Source organism: Gobio gobio (assembly GCF_949357685.1).
Source record: "Gobio gobio genome assembly, chromosome: 1".
NCBI classification, from domain to species: domain Eukaryota; kingdom Metazoa; phylum Chordata; class Actinopteri; order Cypriniformes; family Gobionidae; genus Gobio; species Gobio gobio.
Genome location: NC_137097.1, coordinates 46,122,113 through 46,139,720, shown reverse-complemented (window position 1 = coordinate 46,139,720; position 17,608 = coordinate 46,122,113). Strand labels below are relative to the sequence as shown.

At 39.7% G+C, this 17,608-nt stretch overlaps 1 protein-coding gene across 2 annotated transcripts in view; it reads left to right on the top strand.

Moving 5' to 3' along the window:
* tlk2 (tousled-like kinase 2) overlaps positions 1-14,398 on the top strand; it is a 33,813-nt gene extending 19,415 nt beyond the window's left edge. Inside the window, exons 11-28 of one of the 2 annotated variants that reach the window (XM_079828833.1) lie at positions 4,344-4,410; positions 4,542-4,585; positions 4,707-4,805; positions 5,920-6,027; positions 6,113-6,205; positions 6,749-6,859; positions 6,954-7,090; positions 9,050-9,202; positions 9,285-9,351; positions 9,452-9,549; positions 9,692-9,773; positions 9,935-10,026; positions 10,312-10,401; positions 10,564-10,733; positions 10,823-10,958; positions 11,104-11,215; positions 11,320-11,427; positions 12,932-14,398. In XM_079828833.1, coding sequence (XP_079684959.1) covers positions 4,344-4,410; positions 4,542-4,585; positions 4,707-4,805; positions 5,920-6,027; positions 6,113-6,205; positions 6,749-6,859; positions 6,954-7,090; positions 9,050-9,202; positions 9,285-9,351; positions 9,452-9,549; positions 9,692-9,773; positions 9,935-10,026; positions 10,312-10,401; positions 10,564-10,733; positions 10,823-10,958; positions 11,104-11,215; positions 11,320-11,427; positions 12,932-13,105 — 1,941 coding nt within the window. In that variant the 3' untranslated portion in view covers positions 13,106-14,398. The remainder of the gene's footprint in view (positions 1-4,343; positions 4,411-4,541; positions 4,586-4,706; positions 4,806-5,919; positions 6,028-6,112; positions 6,206-6,748; positions 6,860-6,953; positions 7,091-9,049; positions 9,203-9,284; positions 9,352-9,451; positions 9,550-9,691; positions 9,774-9,934; positions 10,027-10,311; positions 10,402-10,563; positions 10,734-10,822; positions 10,959-11,103; positions 11,216-11,319; positions 11,428-12,931) is intronic. The other variant, XM_079828832.1, reaches the window with a different exon arrangement.
* Positions 14,399-17,608: the final 3,210 nt, after the last annotated feature.

The window sequence follows — 17,608 nt, the reverse complement described above, 5'->3', positions numbered from 1 at the left end:
ACTCTTCAATTACATGCGCAAGCACGCGCACACGCTGTATTTCACTTCGTATATAAAGCGCAAGAGAAACTACGAGCATGCAACGTTACGTTGACAATTCGTAATTCATGAAATAAAAGTAAAGTACCAGTAAATCATGTAACTGGTCCGACGCATGTGTGCTGGGAAGGCATGCAGTTATGATGTTCATTCTGTTCATCAGGAGCAGTTTTCATGTTTCATTAACAGTTCATGATGTATTGTGTATTCGCCATGCATTGTAACTGTTGTTTCCATAACCGCAAAATGCCACTTTATTTTCACTTTATTTTCTTTATTTTTAAATTAGTGTGGTGGCTACTTTATTGTATTAACAAAAACTGCTATTTAATAGCTTTACCTTATAGGCCTATTTATTCATCAGTATTAGTCCTATTCAATTAATGTGTTTGTTAAGTAGGCTAAAGTGGGACATTACGTGTGTGTGTGTGTGTGTGTGTGTGTGTGTGTGTGTGTGTGTGTGTGTGTGTGTGTGTGTGTGTGTGTGTGTGTGTGTGTGTGTGTGTGTGTGTGTGTGTGTGTGTGTGTGTGTGTGTGTGTGTGTGTGTGTGTGTGTGTGTGTGTGTGTGTGTGTAATCAATTTTAATGAAATAAATGTGCTTTTGTTTACATTATGGTAAATGGTAACATGAGTAGATTATTTCTGACTAGTCTACAGTGGAGGCATTTATTTCATTTTTAGCTTACTCAGCTATGCTGACTGCTCTAAAGAAAACATGAAGCCAATGTATAAAGTTAATAAGTTAAATTATTGTTGTTGTTATTATGAAGTTAAAAGTGAATCTAGTGTTATTATTGCTGGTGCCCTGCCATGAACCCTGACTCCACTTTTCTGGCTATCACCAGATCTTTTAAGATTGAACATTGGTCTGGGGAGTCTGCTATGTATTTTCTACAGCCGGGGACACACCTAATGATTGTTAGGCCGATTATGAATGGAATTTGGTTGTTACGACTGATCATGCTCAAACGCGCCGAATCAGGGAAAGTTGCGTTCAATCTGTGTTTACGGTCGGTGTAAAAAAATCATGCAGTGTGCTGTATCTAAAGATTCTAGTCTTAGAATTGAAGAACCAGCTGTTGCCAGTTGTCCTCACAAAGATTTTATTAAACATGTTTAATATTTGCGACTGGCGCAGGCGATTATGCTGAGGAGATGAGTTCCCGGTCAAACATCATTCTTGTAATTTTATCAAGCACAATCTTTTTGATGTTTCTTTTGTATTAAATTCATAAGTTAACATTGCACGTTAACTGTTTTAGGCTATTCATTTTGTGCTGTAGACGGAAAAAGTGAAACTGCATTCTGTAAAAATTCAGAATAAGCAGTGATTTCTCATTTTAAAAATAGAAATAAGGGATGTTTTTACACTGGCAGTTTAGTTCAGAACGGGGCACGGTTCACATGAAAAATTGGTGATGTAAAAGCTGGGAGCGCACCAGGGTACCAAACCCGAGACTGCCTGGAGTGTGAGAAACATGGACTCGGGTGCGATCTTGTTCAGAAAAGTAACCTGCACATTCGTTTTAGCCGATTATAATGTATTTAGTTCAATAAAACACATGTAAGGTATGATAGTGTTGATGGTTTACCTTGGATACGAGCGAGAGCGAGCCTGCTCTTTGCGCATTGCGAGTGCAATCAGGGCAACAATGGCAACCTACTGTCTCCTCACGAGTCCCTTTGCAAGCAAGCAGCAGAAAGCCGCCTTCATCCGACACACATACAGTAAACCCAAATGTCATTTACTCAGCTGAACATAATAGCACCAAATTCATAATAATAATAATAAAAAAAACTTTATATTGATCCGCGTTTTCTATCATGCCCTGTGCATGTTTTTGATCATGTAAGATGCACGTAAATGCAACGGGGGAAACCGGGAACTATCGCGCTCGGACTTGGACTGTAGCAAACAGAAAAGTGTAAAAACGCCCTTTTCTTTTATTTCGACTTGGAGTCTGATAAAAGTTAAACAGAAAAAATATAGCTTGTGTAGGCTATATAACAGCACTTGTTTCAGAATAGTAATGTTAATGTTAATCATTGATAGCCTAATGTTAATTTAAAAAGTCTAACGAATAAAAAAAAAAAAATCACACCGACTCATTTTACAATCCTACTAGCCCTTTATTTAGTCTAAAAACCCTTCTCTCTTCATTTGGTGAGGAACATGGCATTTTGAGCAGCATTTGCACACCCTGTCTTGCTGTTGGCTATAAGCCTCTGCTGTAGACGCATATTGCAGTATTGAGGCTAACGATTAATCAATTAATTGATTATTAATTTATACGACAATAGGCCTGTCACAATGATAAATTTTGCTGGACGATAAATTGGCCAAGAAATTATTGCAATAAACGATAATATTGTCGTTCTGAGACCATTTTCATCTAAAATAATGATAATGGCATAATAATGCAGGTACACCTTTTCAAAGATCAATACACTTTTATTTCTAAAGACTATTTAACACTGAAAACGGAAAGCATTTTAAATATCCACAATAAATGAACAAAACAAAAAAGCAATGGACTCTCAGTCTGTTAACAAAAAAATGCACTTGAATAAACAGCTGGAAAACGGCAAAGGATGATTTATGTTTTAGGTAGTGCTGGAAATCGACGACAACTTTTTATTCATCGCATTTTTTTTCTGTAATTAATCACGATTAATACGTTTTTAATGTTTTGATATTGTAATAATTCCAGTTACTCTCCAAATTAATGTAGAAACTATTTATTGACAGCATATTTTAAATGTAATGGCATCTTTTTGTGAATGAAGGCCAGAATCACTGATAAAGTCTCTATGAAACATTAATGACGTTACATTACAGTATAACTGAAAGCTGCCAATTTCAACATTTATTAGGCTTTAAATTTTACATTTTAATTTAAGTGAACTTAAAACAATCTTTACATTAACCCATTATAATGTTATTTTACCTGTGCCCAACACCTTTCTTAACTGCATAAATAATAAATGAAATATAGATTAATCATCATTAAAGCTACAATTTTCTCTGTTGCCATTGTTCTTTGATGAACATTAATGACAGGCATCATCAGTGCTCCTGTCACATTAAGAACAGCCGTTGCCGAACATGACGCGGATCTGACACGCTGTCCCGCGCATCTCATTTCCTCAAAACTCTTTCAGTTCATTTAAGACGTTATTTAACTAATTTAAGACTCCTAATATGAGAATACTCAAAATTCTCTGTTATTGTTGTTGTTTGTTCATGAGCAAAAGAGAACTCGATGTGAGCAGGAGACTGAGGCGAGTCTGTCTGTGTGTCCTGTCTCTGTGTGTGTGTGTGTGTGTGTGTGTGTGTGTGTGTGTCCCTCGATTAGCTGACATGAGACGCAGCCACACAGACAGGACACACACACACACACAGACAGGACATTGACATACAGTGCGTTCTCTTGTGTCATTGCTCATATAATGTAGCTCGGCAAAAATGTATATAAAAATAGACGCTGGAAATTATCACGCCCGGAAAAATTATTCATTTATTCATTATTCAAAATTATTCATTCATTTTTTTTATTGTGCGATTAATTGATTTATTGACTATCGCGACAGGCCGACACGACGATCGATCATGGGAATTTGTGTAAATTGTAACAATAGAAAGTGGGTTGAAAATCAAGTTGCACATTAACCATTTGGTTCAAAAACAGCATTAAAGCAACACTAGCTCTGGCTCTGAATTAGCTCTAGCACTGCCTTGGTGGAAAAGGGGTGTAGGTAACTTTTGGCACTCTAGTGGTTAACAAACAGAACTGCATGCGTCTTGCGCAACAACATAGCAGCTGGAGCTACTTCTCTCCGTTTTCAGTCTATGGCAAGTCACGCAGGGACTGTGTTCCTCCGCAGTGGTGCCAACCTGAACCGGACTAAAATAGTCCGAATATAAACTCTTATTATAAGTGTACCGTAGTGATTCAGGCTAAGACAAAAACACGGTTGGGAAAATGGATTCATGATGTACTCGCTCATTATATACATTTTGTGCACAAAAAAGTTACATAGTGATGCTTTAGTAGATGTTGTAAACTAAAACAAATGCAATTTATTTGAACACGGGCAAATATGTGGAGATTGTTGTGGCTCTGTAGTGGCTTTGGGTGTTGATGTCCAGTCTCTCAGTTTGTATAAGCTCCCTCTAACATTTCAATAGAAACTTCTGGGATGAATGGGGTTGTGGAATGAGGTGATGTCATGGATTCCTGTGTTGGCCTGGCATCTTACAATATTTCTCACTCTCTCTCTCGCTCTCTCTCTCCCTACTCAGACCCCAGAGAAGAAATCTAATGACCAGAGAACACGTAAGAGGAAAGGAGACCCTTTTGACAACCAGGGTGAGTTTGGGTATAGATGTTGATGTGATTCATTGCCAAAAGCTCTGGTTCTCATAATAGGTCTATGTTACGTCTTTTAGAGTGTCGTTTTTCTTAATGACTATTGCTATGATTTGCCCCACCCCATCCAGGCAAAGGAGGAGGGAGAGGGCACAAAATTAGTGATTATTTTGAGGTAGGTCCATGTAGTTCATGCATTTGGTCGTTATTAAACATTTGACCCCCATTCTGGGGGGACTTTTATTTTCATGCACTTTTCTTCTGATTTAACCTCCAAGTTATGTGTATCTGTGTAGTTTGCAGGGGGTAGTGGTACTGGTACCAGTCCAGCACGTGGCATTCCTCCAGTGGCTCGGTCCTCTCCTCAGCACTCTCTCTCCAACCCTCCTGCTGCCGTGAGTCTCTTTCTTACTACCAGACCTCTCTTTCCATTCACTTAGTGATTTGATATAACCATTAAAGGATTAGTTCACTTCAAAATGAAAATGTCCTGATATTTTACTCACCCCCCATGTCTTTCTTCAGTCGAAAAGAGAGTACGTTTTTTGAGGAAAACATTCCAGGGTTAAATATCAGGACATTTTAATTTCGAGATGAACTAAATCTTTAAAGGGACCCAAAAATGAAAGTTGTCGTTTTGTTTTATTCTCGCTCATGTTGTTCTAAACCCGCGGAACACTGTGTAACACCAACTACACCAGCAAGCCTACCTAAGAGGTTTCTGTTCATCCATTAAAAGTATTCGTGATCCAAGAAGCTTATAAAGGCATCGTTAAATGAATCCTCATGAATCGGACAGTTTAATACAAGTCTTGTGAAGAGATACTATCACTTTATATGATGAACAGGTTTAACTTGCGTACACAGAGCACATCACATGGTAAACACAGAACCATGTGTGTGCGTCACGCACTAGAACAAAACTTCATTGGTTCTCGACCATCTCACACCCACACGTGCTTACCAGATGTGATGCTCTATGTATGTGTGTCAATCATTGTTTAGATGGAATTTAAATCTGATCATATAAAGCGATCATTTCTCTTCATATGACTTGGTTTAAACCCTTCGATTCATATGGATTTGTTTTACAACACATTTAAGAGCTTTTGTTTGCCTGGACATCCAATGGAGAGACAGATTTCATAAAAAATATCTTAATTTGTGTTTTGAAGATTAACCAAAGTCTAGTGGTTTTGGAAAGACATGAGGGGGAGTAAATGATGACAGAATTTTCTTTTTTGGATAATAAAATTTAAAAAAACAGTAAACGGTAGGGTTGAGAGGTCAGGGGTACACATACTGTATAGTGTGCATTGCAAACCGTATATTGCTGTAATTGATGCTTAGTAGTAATAAGACAAGTTGTTGTTGTTGTAGCTGTGTAAAAAGAGTTGCAGTCCATAGGACTTGGAAATTCAAAGTGGCACTTTTTTTTTTTTTTACTCAAAGACCCTTTCTGGTTGCTTTTTGTTTTGATGGAAACACGTTTTTGGTTTTGATTGACAGGTGCAGCAAGGAAGCCCCTCATCCATAGGCTCAGTAACCACAGACCACTCCCACTCCTCCTGTTCCCACAAGCCAGCCTCTACACAAACTCAGCACCGAGCCACACAGGTAATGCACACTTCCAAAAACACACACCTAGACAGACATTTTCAGATCCTCACACTAACCCCTAGCTTCGGTCGTTCTTTCTCAGTCTGAGTTGACAATGGAGAAGTTAGCAGCGCTGGAGAGCAGTAAGAGTTCAGATCTGGAGAAGAAAGAGGGACGTATTGACGACCTGCTCAGGGTATGACTTTGTTCACATACAGCAATGTTTCGGGTCTATAAGGTTGTTGTTTTTTGTAAGGAAATGTAATCCTTATTCGGCAAGGGCACATCAAAATAAATCAAATAAATGCTGTGCTTTTGAATCTTCTATTCATCAACAAATCCTGAAAAGAATACATCATGGTTTCCACAAACATGTATAGCAGCACAACTTTTTTCAACTTTGATAATAACAAGAAATGTCTATTGAGCAGCAAATCATCATATTATACTGATTTCTGAAGGATCATGTGACACTGAAGACTGGCGTAATGATGCTTTGCCATCAAAGGAATACATTACATTTTAAAATATATTCAAATTGAAAAGTTATTTTGATAAAATAAATGTAAACTGTACCAAAACTTTTAAACAAAATTGTACACACACAGTGGGGATTATGTTCTGAATCTTTAGGCTGTGAATGACACTGGCTTAAATCTGAATAAAATCTGGCTTATGAGGTTTTAAAGTGCACTGCTGAAGAATACAGTGTTTATGTTGGTGGTTTTGTGCACTGCAGGTGAACTGTGACCTGCGCAGACAAATTGATGAGCAGCAGAAGATGCTGGAACGATGTAAAGAACGACTCAATAAATGTGTGACCATGAGTAAGAAACTGCTTATTGAAAAGGTAAATCTGCATTCAGAGAAGACACAAATGTTAATCTGTGGTAGTGTTGCATTGTTATAATGATGCCATCACTAAATTGTGGGTATGTTTTCAGTCCAAACAGGAGAAAATTGCATGCAGAGAAAAGAGCATGCAGGACCGGCTACGTCTGGGCCATTTCACCACCGTACGGCACGGAGCCTCATTTACTGAGCAGTGGACAGATGGCTACGCCTTTCAGAATCTAGTCAAGTACGTGAGTTGCACATACACACGCTCTCAAACTTCAGAGACTAGGCAAATGTTGCATACACGCACACTTGACATGCGCTGACAGAATATGGTCAGTTTCACCCCACGTGTGTGTGTGTTTGTGTGGAAAGCTAGCCATAAAAGACTCATTCAGGACCGTGTTCAGGTATGATGAATGAATGTGCTGCTTTCAGGATCTTGCTGGATGCTCGTATGTGCCCAGACCTTCATAGCCTTCTAAGTAGGGCTGGGCAAAAAAACGATAACGATATGTAGCGCGATAGACACGTAATTGATATCAATAAAAAATCTGTTCGATAATTTTGTTTCTTCATCGGAAGAAACCAGAGGTTGCGAAGCAAGTTTGGTTGCATGAAACACTCACTCTCTGGTAACCTAGCAATGTAGGGAGTGACACGCTAACAGCCAATCATGTAACTGTATCAGTATGGCAGTTTTTTGGATTGTACAAGTCTGACCGTAGTCAGACCAATGTCGTCTGCAAGACTGCCGTCCCCACCAAGACTGGTAATACCACAAACTTGTTTCACCTTAAGCCTTATACTTTCGTCTGGCTCCGCAGCACGAGCCTCCGCTGACGGCGCGCGCCTCGTTCGTTTGGGGACGTGTTTATACTCAACGCGCTCGCCGTTGTGCTATTCTTGACTTTGAATCCGAAGCCCCCTGAACCCTCAATCACTATTCCCTATGTTAGTCCACTGATACAGCTCACTTGAAGGAGTGAATGAAAACAAGTGAGCGAATTCGGACAGCCGCTGTGTATACATCGGCTGTACACTCGTTATTGCAGAGCAAAGTGGGATAGAATGAGTGCACTCAATAACGTCCACTATGATTTCGGACACGACTACAAATGGCTATCGCCTCAAATAGTGCCCTATTTAAGGGTATAGGGGGCGATTTCAGATTCAGGCTTTGAAACTACATGGAGAGGGACCCTGCATCAGTGCCTTATGACAAAGCATCTAAACGGTAACAGTTACAAAGAAATAAAAAAACAAAAACAAAGAAAGGCACAGCACCTTTAATGTTAAGAGATAATTGTTAAGTGTTCATTGTGATTTTAGACTTGTGTTTGTATTTTAATTTTAGTGTTTTCCATGGTTGTGTTGACATTTCTGCCTTTATAACTGAGGGGATTCTAATCAGAGGAAGGTTAAGTTTAAAATAAAAATGTTTAAATGTAAAATATTTTTCTCCTGGTCCTTATTTTAAATAGGTCATAAACATATCAATAATTATCGATATCGACCGATATGAAACACTTATATCGTGATACAGTTTTCAGCCATATCGCCCAGCCCTATTTCTAACATGAACTTAGTATCCACAAGATTAAGCATGAAAATAACTGAAGGAAATTAATAATTAGCTAAATCAATTAAGCCATCTAATATGACTCCTATTCTTTTGCTTTCCCTACCCAATATTTTTTTTAAATTACAAATGCAATAAATTGGTGGTATCGGCAAGAACCAAATATTAACGTATCAGTATCTGACTCGTTCTGGAAAAAGAGGTATTGGTACATCCCTAGTATAAGAAAGTATTATCATATTAGCCAAAGTATTTAACTCTTTCCCCGGCATTGATGGAAATGTACAACTTTCTGTGTTTTCATTGTGCGGTAGGGGCGTGTTTTTTTTTGTTTTTGTTAAAAGCAGATGTTCTGTTCTTTCTTTTGATATATTGCATGTTCAGATATTCATACAACAAAATATTCTGGGGGCCATGAAAGTTTTGTTAAAATTATCAAAAATGCTGGCGATGGCTGACAACTTTTTAGAAAAGAAACAAACATGCAAATGGGTGTGTAGAACTTTGAATGATGAAATGGAAAGAAAAGCTAAGAAACGTGTTCTAAAATAAAGACTTGACTTTGTAGCCTGAAAATACTGGTCAGACATTACTTTCTTACGCTTCTGTTTGTCTGTATAGACAACAGGAGAGAGTCAATGGGCAGAGAGAGGACATAGAGAGGCAGAGGAAACTGCTGATGAAGAAGAAACCGCCCAACGCCAGTCAGACTCCTCCCCCCAACCTAGAACCCAACAAACGCAAGAGCAAGAGCAACGGCGCCGAGAACGAGATGTGAGTTTTGTTTGTTAGGCTTTGAGTAGTTTAGGAATTCAACTTAATTGGATTTAGTCCTAATTTGTTTACGTCCTCGCAGGTTATCTTTAGCAGAATACCATGAGCAAGAAGAAATTTTTAAACTGAGACTCGGACACCTTAAGAAGGTATTCATATCATCACATTCGTATTACAAGTGTGATTTTTAAATTCGTGTTGTCATGGAAACAGGTCTTAATGTCTTGGTGCTGTGTGTGTTTGTGGAAGGAGGAAGCAGAGATTCAAGTGGAGCTGGAGCGGTTGGAGCGTGTGCGTAATCTTCACATCCGAGAGCTCAAGAGAATCCACAATGAAGATAACTCCCAGTGAGTATGCACTTTCAACGTTTATTTCAATACTTTCGCCTGTTTGGTTTCAGTGCAGGGTGTATTTTTAGAGGGATTTTCAGAGCAGGGTCTATGGTGGATTTATCTTAGATCATTGTCCAATTGTCTCTTCGACTCTTAGGTTTAAAGATCATCCCACACTAAATGACCGTTACCTGCTCTTGCATCTGCTGGGCAGAGGAGGCTTCAGTGAGGTCTACAAGGTAAGCAGATGTGATGTTTAGGGATTCTCAAATCTATATATCTTAATAATCAACTAGTCAGTGGGTGGTTGTAAAAAAAAGTAAATGCATTAGGCAGCTTCACCAATCGATTAGTGCTGCTATTAGAGACTTTCTCTTTGTGTTCTTTTCTCTTTCTCCAGGCCTTTGATTTGACTGAGCAGAGGTACGTGGCTGTGAAGATTCATCAGCTTAATAAGAACTGGAGAGATGAGAAGAAAGAGAACTATCACAAGTGAGTACAAACACCATTTCCAACCTTGCTTCTTAAAAACTACTAGATCTTTTGGTTCAGCGTTAGAAGCCAAGTGAGCTTGTCCCAGAATGCATTCCTCTTTCTGAACCAGACTGGAATTCTGAGGCCTCATTTATGAAAATATAAAATCATATGAATCATGACTAAAATGGGTTAACTTGTACACCAATGTCAATGTCAAAGATTCCGACATGGTCCATTATTCTGTCAATGAAAAGTTTATTCAGCACGACATTAAAATGGGTTGGCATGAAATGTTTTTAGGCATGCCTGCCGAGAATATAGGATCCATAAGGAACTGGACCATCCCAGAATAGTCAAACTGTATGACTACTTCTCCCTGGATACCGACTCGTGAGTAAACTTGCTCTTATTGAAATTTGAATTGTCTCTGATTTGAAGCCCATTTGAAGATATGTATCATTTGGGTAATCAACACATTTTGATTGGTGCAGTTTTGTTTCCATTGAAGTGGAGAGATGAAAGAGGTCTTGTTTTATGGGGTATTGTTTCTAGATTCTGCACTGTCCTGGAGTACTGTGAGGGGAACGATCTGGATTTCTACCTGAAGCAGCACAAGCTAATGTCAGAGAAAGAGGCCCGATCCATCATAATGCAGGTGGTCAATGCCCTCAAGTACCTAAATGAGATCCGCCCACCAATCATCCATTACGACCTCAAACCAGGTATGAACTTCTGTACTGGGCCAAGAATGAGAACAGCACTATTTTGATGGAGAAGGGGTGCAAGAGCACTGATCCTTGTGTTTGTCTAGGTAACATCCTGCTGGTGAATGGCACAGCATGTGGAGAGATAAAAATCACAGACTTCGGGCTGTCCAAGATCATGGACGACGACAACTACGGGGTGGACGGCATGGAGCTGACGTCACAGGGGGCGGGGACGTACTGGTGAGTGGTCTGCAGTGACCAGGATTTGTGAAGTTCTTGAATTTGGTCAAATTAAGTGAAATCTCCTTCAGAACAAAGTTGACAATGTTGATTTTAAGGTAGTGTTAAGCCCAAATTGAAAAAATCTTGCCTTATTCTGCTCTAGGTATCTTCCCCCAGAATGTTTTGTAGTTGGAAAAGAGCCACCTAAGATCTCTAACAAAGTGGATGTTTGGTCCGTTGGAGTCATTTTTTACCAGTGCCTCTATGGGAAGAAGGTAAACGACACGTACATTTTCTAATACTAGCTGCATGGTCACTGTCCACTGAGATATTAGTACCTTTCTCTCCTCTTCATTTTTATTCTTTCTTCACCACACAGCCGTTCGGTCATAATCAATCCCAGCAGGACATCCTCCAGGAGAACACTATTCTCAAAGCCACAGAGGTGCAGTTTCCTCCTAAACCAGGAGTCTCACCTGAAGCTAAGGTACCTTTGTAGATTCACTTTCTTTTCTTTCATGGCCGAGTCACCTTTTATTTATAGAGTGCTTTTTTACAATACAGATTGTTTCAAAGCAGCTATACAGGGATAAATAGGAAAATACTGATCCGTAGTGCAAACAGAATTAATTTCTGCTGTAAAGCAGCTCTAACTAGACATTAGTGTCATTGTTCAGCTGAAGTCAGGTCAGTGTTAATTCAGTTCTGTTCAATAAATGTAAAGTTCATCAATTCATCTGTAGTGAATCCGTTCAATCCAAATCCTGAATATTAAGTGTCCCCAACTCTCCTCTGGCCAAACGAGCCAATAGAGTAAATATGTCTCCAGGCTAGTCAGATTGTGGATTGATATCACTCAGAATATTTTATCCAACTCCTTCTGCTTGAAGATCGGGATACATCACGCCAGTATTTGTTGGGAGGATGAGTTGCTGGCCACGGTGTGATCCCAGAGCAGAGAAGTTCAGTCCTAGGATTGTTGAAGTATCTGAGTGTCATGAAAAAAGGGTTACTGGTCTCCTATCAAATCATTTATACATCCAAATTGCCCCATGAGCATATCTCCAGTGTGGTACAATTTTTTTGTATTTAAAAATGTTGCGTCTCTTCCGCATTTGACTATAATAAAAAATCATCCCCAGTTCTTTAAATGGACATTTATTCGTATTTATTGCAATAGTGACATTTTAGTTACACTGCCATGCAAAAGTTTGGGATCAGTAAAACATATACTTCTGAAAGAAATGAATACTCTTATTCAATGAGGATGCATTCAATTGATCAGTAAAGTAACCGTAAAGAAGAACTGTTTTTCCAACGACAAATCATGAAAAAAAAAACAAGCGGCACAACTGTTTTCAACACTGATAATAATAACAATAAATGTCTCTTGAGCGGCAAATCAGCACATTACACTGATTTCTGAAGGGTCAAGTGACACTGAAGAAGAATGTTTCACAGTATTGCTGTTTTTACTAAATTTTTGATCAAATAAATGCAGCCTTTGTGAGCGTAAGAAACTTTTCAAAAACACTTTTAAAATTTTTAAAACTTTTAATCAGCCCCAAAGTTTTTAACAGTAGTGGACATATCTTCTGTGTTGATATTTTAGTAAAACCGTGTCGTTTCATTCGTCATGCTTCATTCTTCACCCACCTTTTTTTTTTAATAACCAGATTGGCTAATATTTGCTTGTCTCTCTGGAAGAATATTGTTTGTCTGCCTCCTTTTTACATAAAAAGTAGGTTCTGTAATATTTTTTAGATTGATGGCACTAACTTGCCTCCCCCCGCCCCCCAAATTTTGCGCCCACTGTAAAAACTGAAATGCTATTTGAAAACACTTTATCAGTACAAAAAAACAACATGACTATTAAATAAAAACAGGCCAACCTAAACTACTTCCATACATGGCTGTTGATAGTTTTCTGCTTGAACATGCTATGATAAATTAACATTTTCTAACGCCAATGAATTCCTTGTCTACTTCAGGCCTTCATTCGCAGATGTTTGGTGTACCGTAAGGAGGATCGTATTGACGTTCACCAGCTGGCCAGTGATCCCTACCTCCTCCCACACATACGCAAGTCAGTGGCTGCCACCGGTAACAACAGCATGGCTGTCGCCTCCACCTCCAGCTCCTCCAACAGCAGCGCCTCAAATTGAGAGCCCCGTCCATCTTTGCTTGTTTTGATCGGAGCAGGGGGTGTGGGGCATTTGCATTTTGCCCCGCCCCTCTCTGCAATGTACTGGAAGGGGTCTCGAACCCCTTACCTGCCAAGCGAGGGAACAGGAGGTAAGGGTAAGAGAGGGATGGAGACAAAACACATCCCCCTCCACCCTTCTTCCTCTCCCAGGCATCTGGAGGGTTGGGTTGTTTGATTTTATGTTATTTTTGGATGGGAGGGGACTAAAAAGAGCCCCCCATGACTGAGCCAGAGCGAGAGGAATTCAAAATAAGGGTGCATTACATGTGAGAAGGAACTGCAACGGCGCAAGACTGGTGGAAGAGACTGGTATATGCCCTGCACCCCACAACACACAAATACGTGCAAACACATGTATAGACACACATTTATAACGAGGTCAGCTTGATTTTTCTTACGTGGCAACACCGTTGATGGGACAAGCCCACTCATATTAATGTACATTCAAGTGTACGATATTCCTAAAGAATCTGGAGATGCTCCCTGCTGACACAAAGCCCGCCCCGGTCCATTTTCCTCGCTCTCATTTGTTCTTTTTTGCCTCTGGAACGGATCTATGAACTTTTGGAAGCAATACTGTCAGTGGGTTCATTTCAACAATAGTTAACCCTAGTTTAAACGCCTTTCTGATCTCAGATCACATAATAATTGCTGAGGTCAAATCAGCATCAGGACCTCTAGGTTAGCCGATCATCTATGCTGGGAATCAGATGTTTGTACCGTGTGAGGGATGTAATGGACAGGTCTAGCCCAGTTGTTTGTCTCTGGAGGAGTTTGTCTTTGTCCTGCTCACCGCTATACTATGACCAAAGCTGAGCTCTACCAGTAGGTGGTGCTGTTTGACTTGAGTTTTTCTTTTTCTTTTCCTTTTTTTTTGATTTTATGCTATGAAATTGCATTTTAGGAAGCGTATTCTTTTAGATTTAGCGACACTAACTGACCCCCCCCCCCCCCCCCCCCAAGTATGTTCTTGTTTCTCATTGTGTCTTTGGACTGAATCTAATGTTGGAAAATGAGAAAGTTAGATTTTATTTTTCATTGATTAAAAGTGTTGTGCCTCAAATAGAAACATACAGACACAAATGCGTTCAAAAATGACACAGTCATATATGTTTAGGTCTGGTGATATGGCTAATTGCCTGATCCTGTTTTACTGTTTGTGGGAAAGAACTCTCTAGTGGGGGCAGAGCTTGTTCAGGGGTACAGGGCAGAACTCGGAGCGATCATTAAATACTATTGGTTATTAATATATTGTGGTTGTTGTCTGCTTTATTTGTCTTCTAAATTGGTCTTTGTTTACATATACTGTCTAAAAAGATTTTTTTTTGCCATTCTATCATCGTTAAAGGGGATAGTTCACCCAAAAATGCAATTTTTGTCTTTTACTCAGCCTCAAGTTGTTCCAAACCTGCATGAGTTTCTTTCTTCTGCTGATATCTAAATGCATTATTTTGAAGAATATGGGTAACCAGACTGATAGAACCCCATTGGCCTTGATAGTAGGGAAAAAAATACTATGGAAGTCAACTGTTTGGTTACCAACATTCTTCAAATTTTCAGCAGAAGAAAGAAACTCATGCAGGTTTGGAATAACCTGAGGATGAGTAAATGAAACAATATCATAACGGTGTAATTTTAATTACCTCATCTGTCAACATGATGCCGACACAGAACTGGTTCAAAACTTTTTTCCATACATTTTCTCATAATTAGGCATAGCTGTGTAATTTTATTTGAATTGGTCTACTTTTGCATGCATTTTTCAAGTTGATTATTAGACCTGAACAGACTTGAGGATAAATCACCTGCTGTTTTGAAATGCTCTCCAATGTGTGTAGAACAGTGCTTTTTCTGTTATCTGTTGCACATTCATTCAGTGGGTGGGATGTACCCGTATACAAGACTACAGTTATAGGCTGCATCTCACCTCAGGGTATCTGTGTCTGTGATTTTCTTCCAGCTCCTCAGCAAAGCTGCATTTGCAGTATCCATCTGTTGAATGCCAAGATGCGCAACTGCATGACCTTTGCAGAGTGACTGCGTTGAAGTCAAATTCAACCTGAAAGCTGCTGGAATAATTCTGGGGAGGCAAGGCATTAGACTGTGATGGCCTGTGGGTTTTCGATGACTGAGAAAGCGTGTGTATTTGTTCGAATGTGGTGCTTGGGAATGGATTGCGAAATCTCTGAAACCCTATAATTTCCTATTCAATCAGAAACAGAGTTTGGATGGGTGCTGGATGAATCATTGAATCAATGGCTTAAGTCTGAAGCTGAGCCAAATGCATACGGACCGTTCAACCCTTTTCAACAGCTGTTGAACTTCATGGTCTAAACCCAATTTTAAGGATTATAATTATTTTGAACCTGAACAGTCGCGGAATAGTCGGAATAGAATACAGTGGGGAGAACAAGTATTTGATACACTGACGATTTTGCAGGTTTGCCCACTTACAAAGCATGTAGAGGTCTGTAATTTTGATCATAGGTACTCTTAAACTGTGAGTGACGGGATCTAAAACAAAAATCCAGAAAATCACATTGTATGATTTTGAAGTAATTTGCATTATTACATTACTTAAGTATTTGATACATCAGAAAAGCAGAACTTAATATTTGGTACAGAAACCTTTGTTTGCAATTACAGAGATCATACGTTCCTGTAGTTCTTGACCAGGTTTGCACACACTGCAGCAGGGATTTTGGCCCACTCCTCCATACAGATCTTCTCCAGATCCTTCAGGTTTCGGGGCTGTCGCTGGGCAATACGGACTTTCAGCTCCTTCCAAAGATTTTCTATTGGGTGTCAGGTCTGGAGACTGGCTAGGCCACTTCAGGACCTTGAGATGCTTCTTACGGAGCCACTCCTTAGATCAGATTAGATTCAACTTTATTGTCATTATACAAGTACAAGGCAACGAAATGCAGTTTAGGTCTAACCAGAAGTGCAATATGAATATAACATAATATACAGATGGCTATTACTATAAACAGAATTTTACAGATAGAGGTATACAATGATATGTTAGGCTAAAATGAGGAATATAGTTGTGGATTAAGGTAGTGCAATAAATTATGGACAGAAGCTATACGAGAAAGTGTAAAGTAGTTGCCCTGGCTGTGTGTTTCGGGTCGTTGTCATGCTGGAAGACCCAGCCATGAACCATCTTCAATGTTCTTACTGAGGGAAGGAGGTTGTTGGCCAAGATCTCACGATACACGCCCCATCCATCCTCCCCTCAATACGGTGCAGTCGTCCTGTCCCCTTTGCAAAAAAAGCATCCCCAAAGAAGGATGTTTCCACCTCCATGCTTCTGGGTTGGGATGGTGTTCTTGGGGTTGTACTCATCCTTCTTCTTCCTCCAAACACGGCGAGTGGAGTTTAGACCAAGAAGCTCTATTTCTGTCTCATCAGACCACATGACCTTCTCCCATTCCTCCTCTGGATCATCCAGATGGTCATTGGCAAACTTCAGACGAGCCTGGACATGCGCTGGCTTGAGCAGGGGGACCTTGCGTGCGCGGCAGGATTTTAATCCATGGCGTAGTGTTACTAATGGTTTTCTTTGAGACTGTGGTCCCAGCTCTCTTCAGGTCATGGTGCCCCAGACCGAAGGAGATTGACTGTCATCTTGAACTCCTTCCATTTTCTAATAATTGCACCAACAGTTGTTGCCTTCTCACCAAGCTGCTTACCTATTGTCCTGTAGCCCATCCCAGCCTTGTGCAGGTCTACAATTTTATCCCTAATGTCCTTACACAGCTCTCTGGTCTTGGCCATTGTGGAGAGGTTGGAGTCTGTCAGGTAACGGGTTCAAACAGGTGCAGTTAATACAGGTAATGAGTGGAGAACAGGAGGGCTTCTTAAAGAAAAACGAACAGGTCTGTGAGAGACGGAATTCTTACTGGTTGGTAGGTGATCAAATACTTATGTCATGCAATAAAATGCAAATTAATTATTTAAAAATCATACAATGTGATTTTCTGGATTTTTGTTTTAGATTCCATCTCTCACAGTTTAAGTGTACCTATGATTAAAAAAATTACAGACCTCTACATGCTTTGTAAGTAGGAAAACCTGCAAAATGTATAACTTGAAAAAATTTTTTTTTTTGTTTTTTTTACTTTTTACGAAACTGGCACCAAAAAAACCCCTTCCCCACAGCTTTTGCAAACTTCCAGTCTCTGTGACTCACCGTTTGGGGATTGTTTTAGACAAACACAAGCAGCAACTCGAACATGATGATTACTTTACCAAACCAGCCCTGTCTAACTATCCCAACCCAAATACTCCACCCACATATTTACTCTGGCCTAGTGATCTCATGCACGATTACATTACAGAACCTGTCCTGGGGCCTGTTTCAGAAAGGAGGTTAAGTGAAAACTCTGAGTAGGTTAACCCTGAAATAAGGGAAACTGGGTTTTCTGTTTCAGAATGGGAGGTATGTCAAACCTGAGAA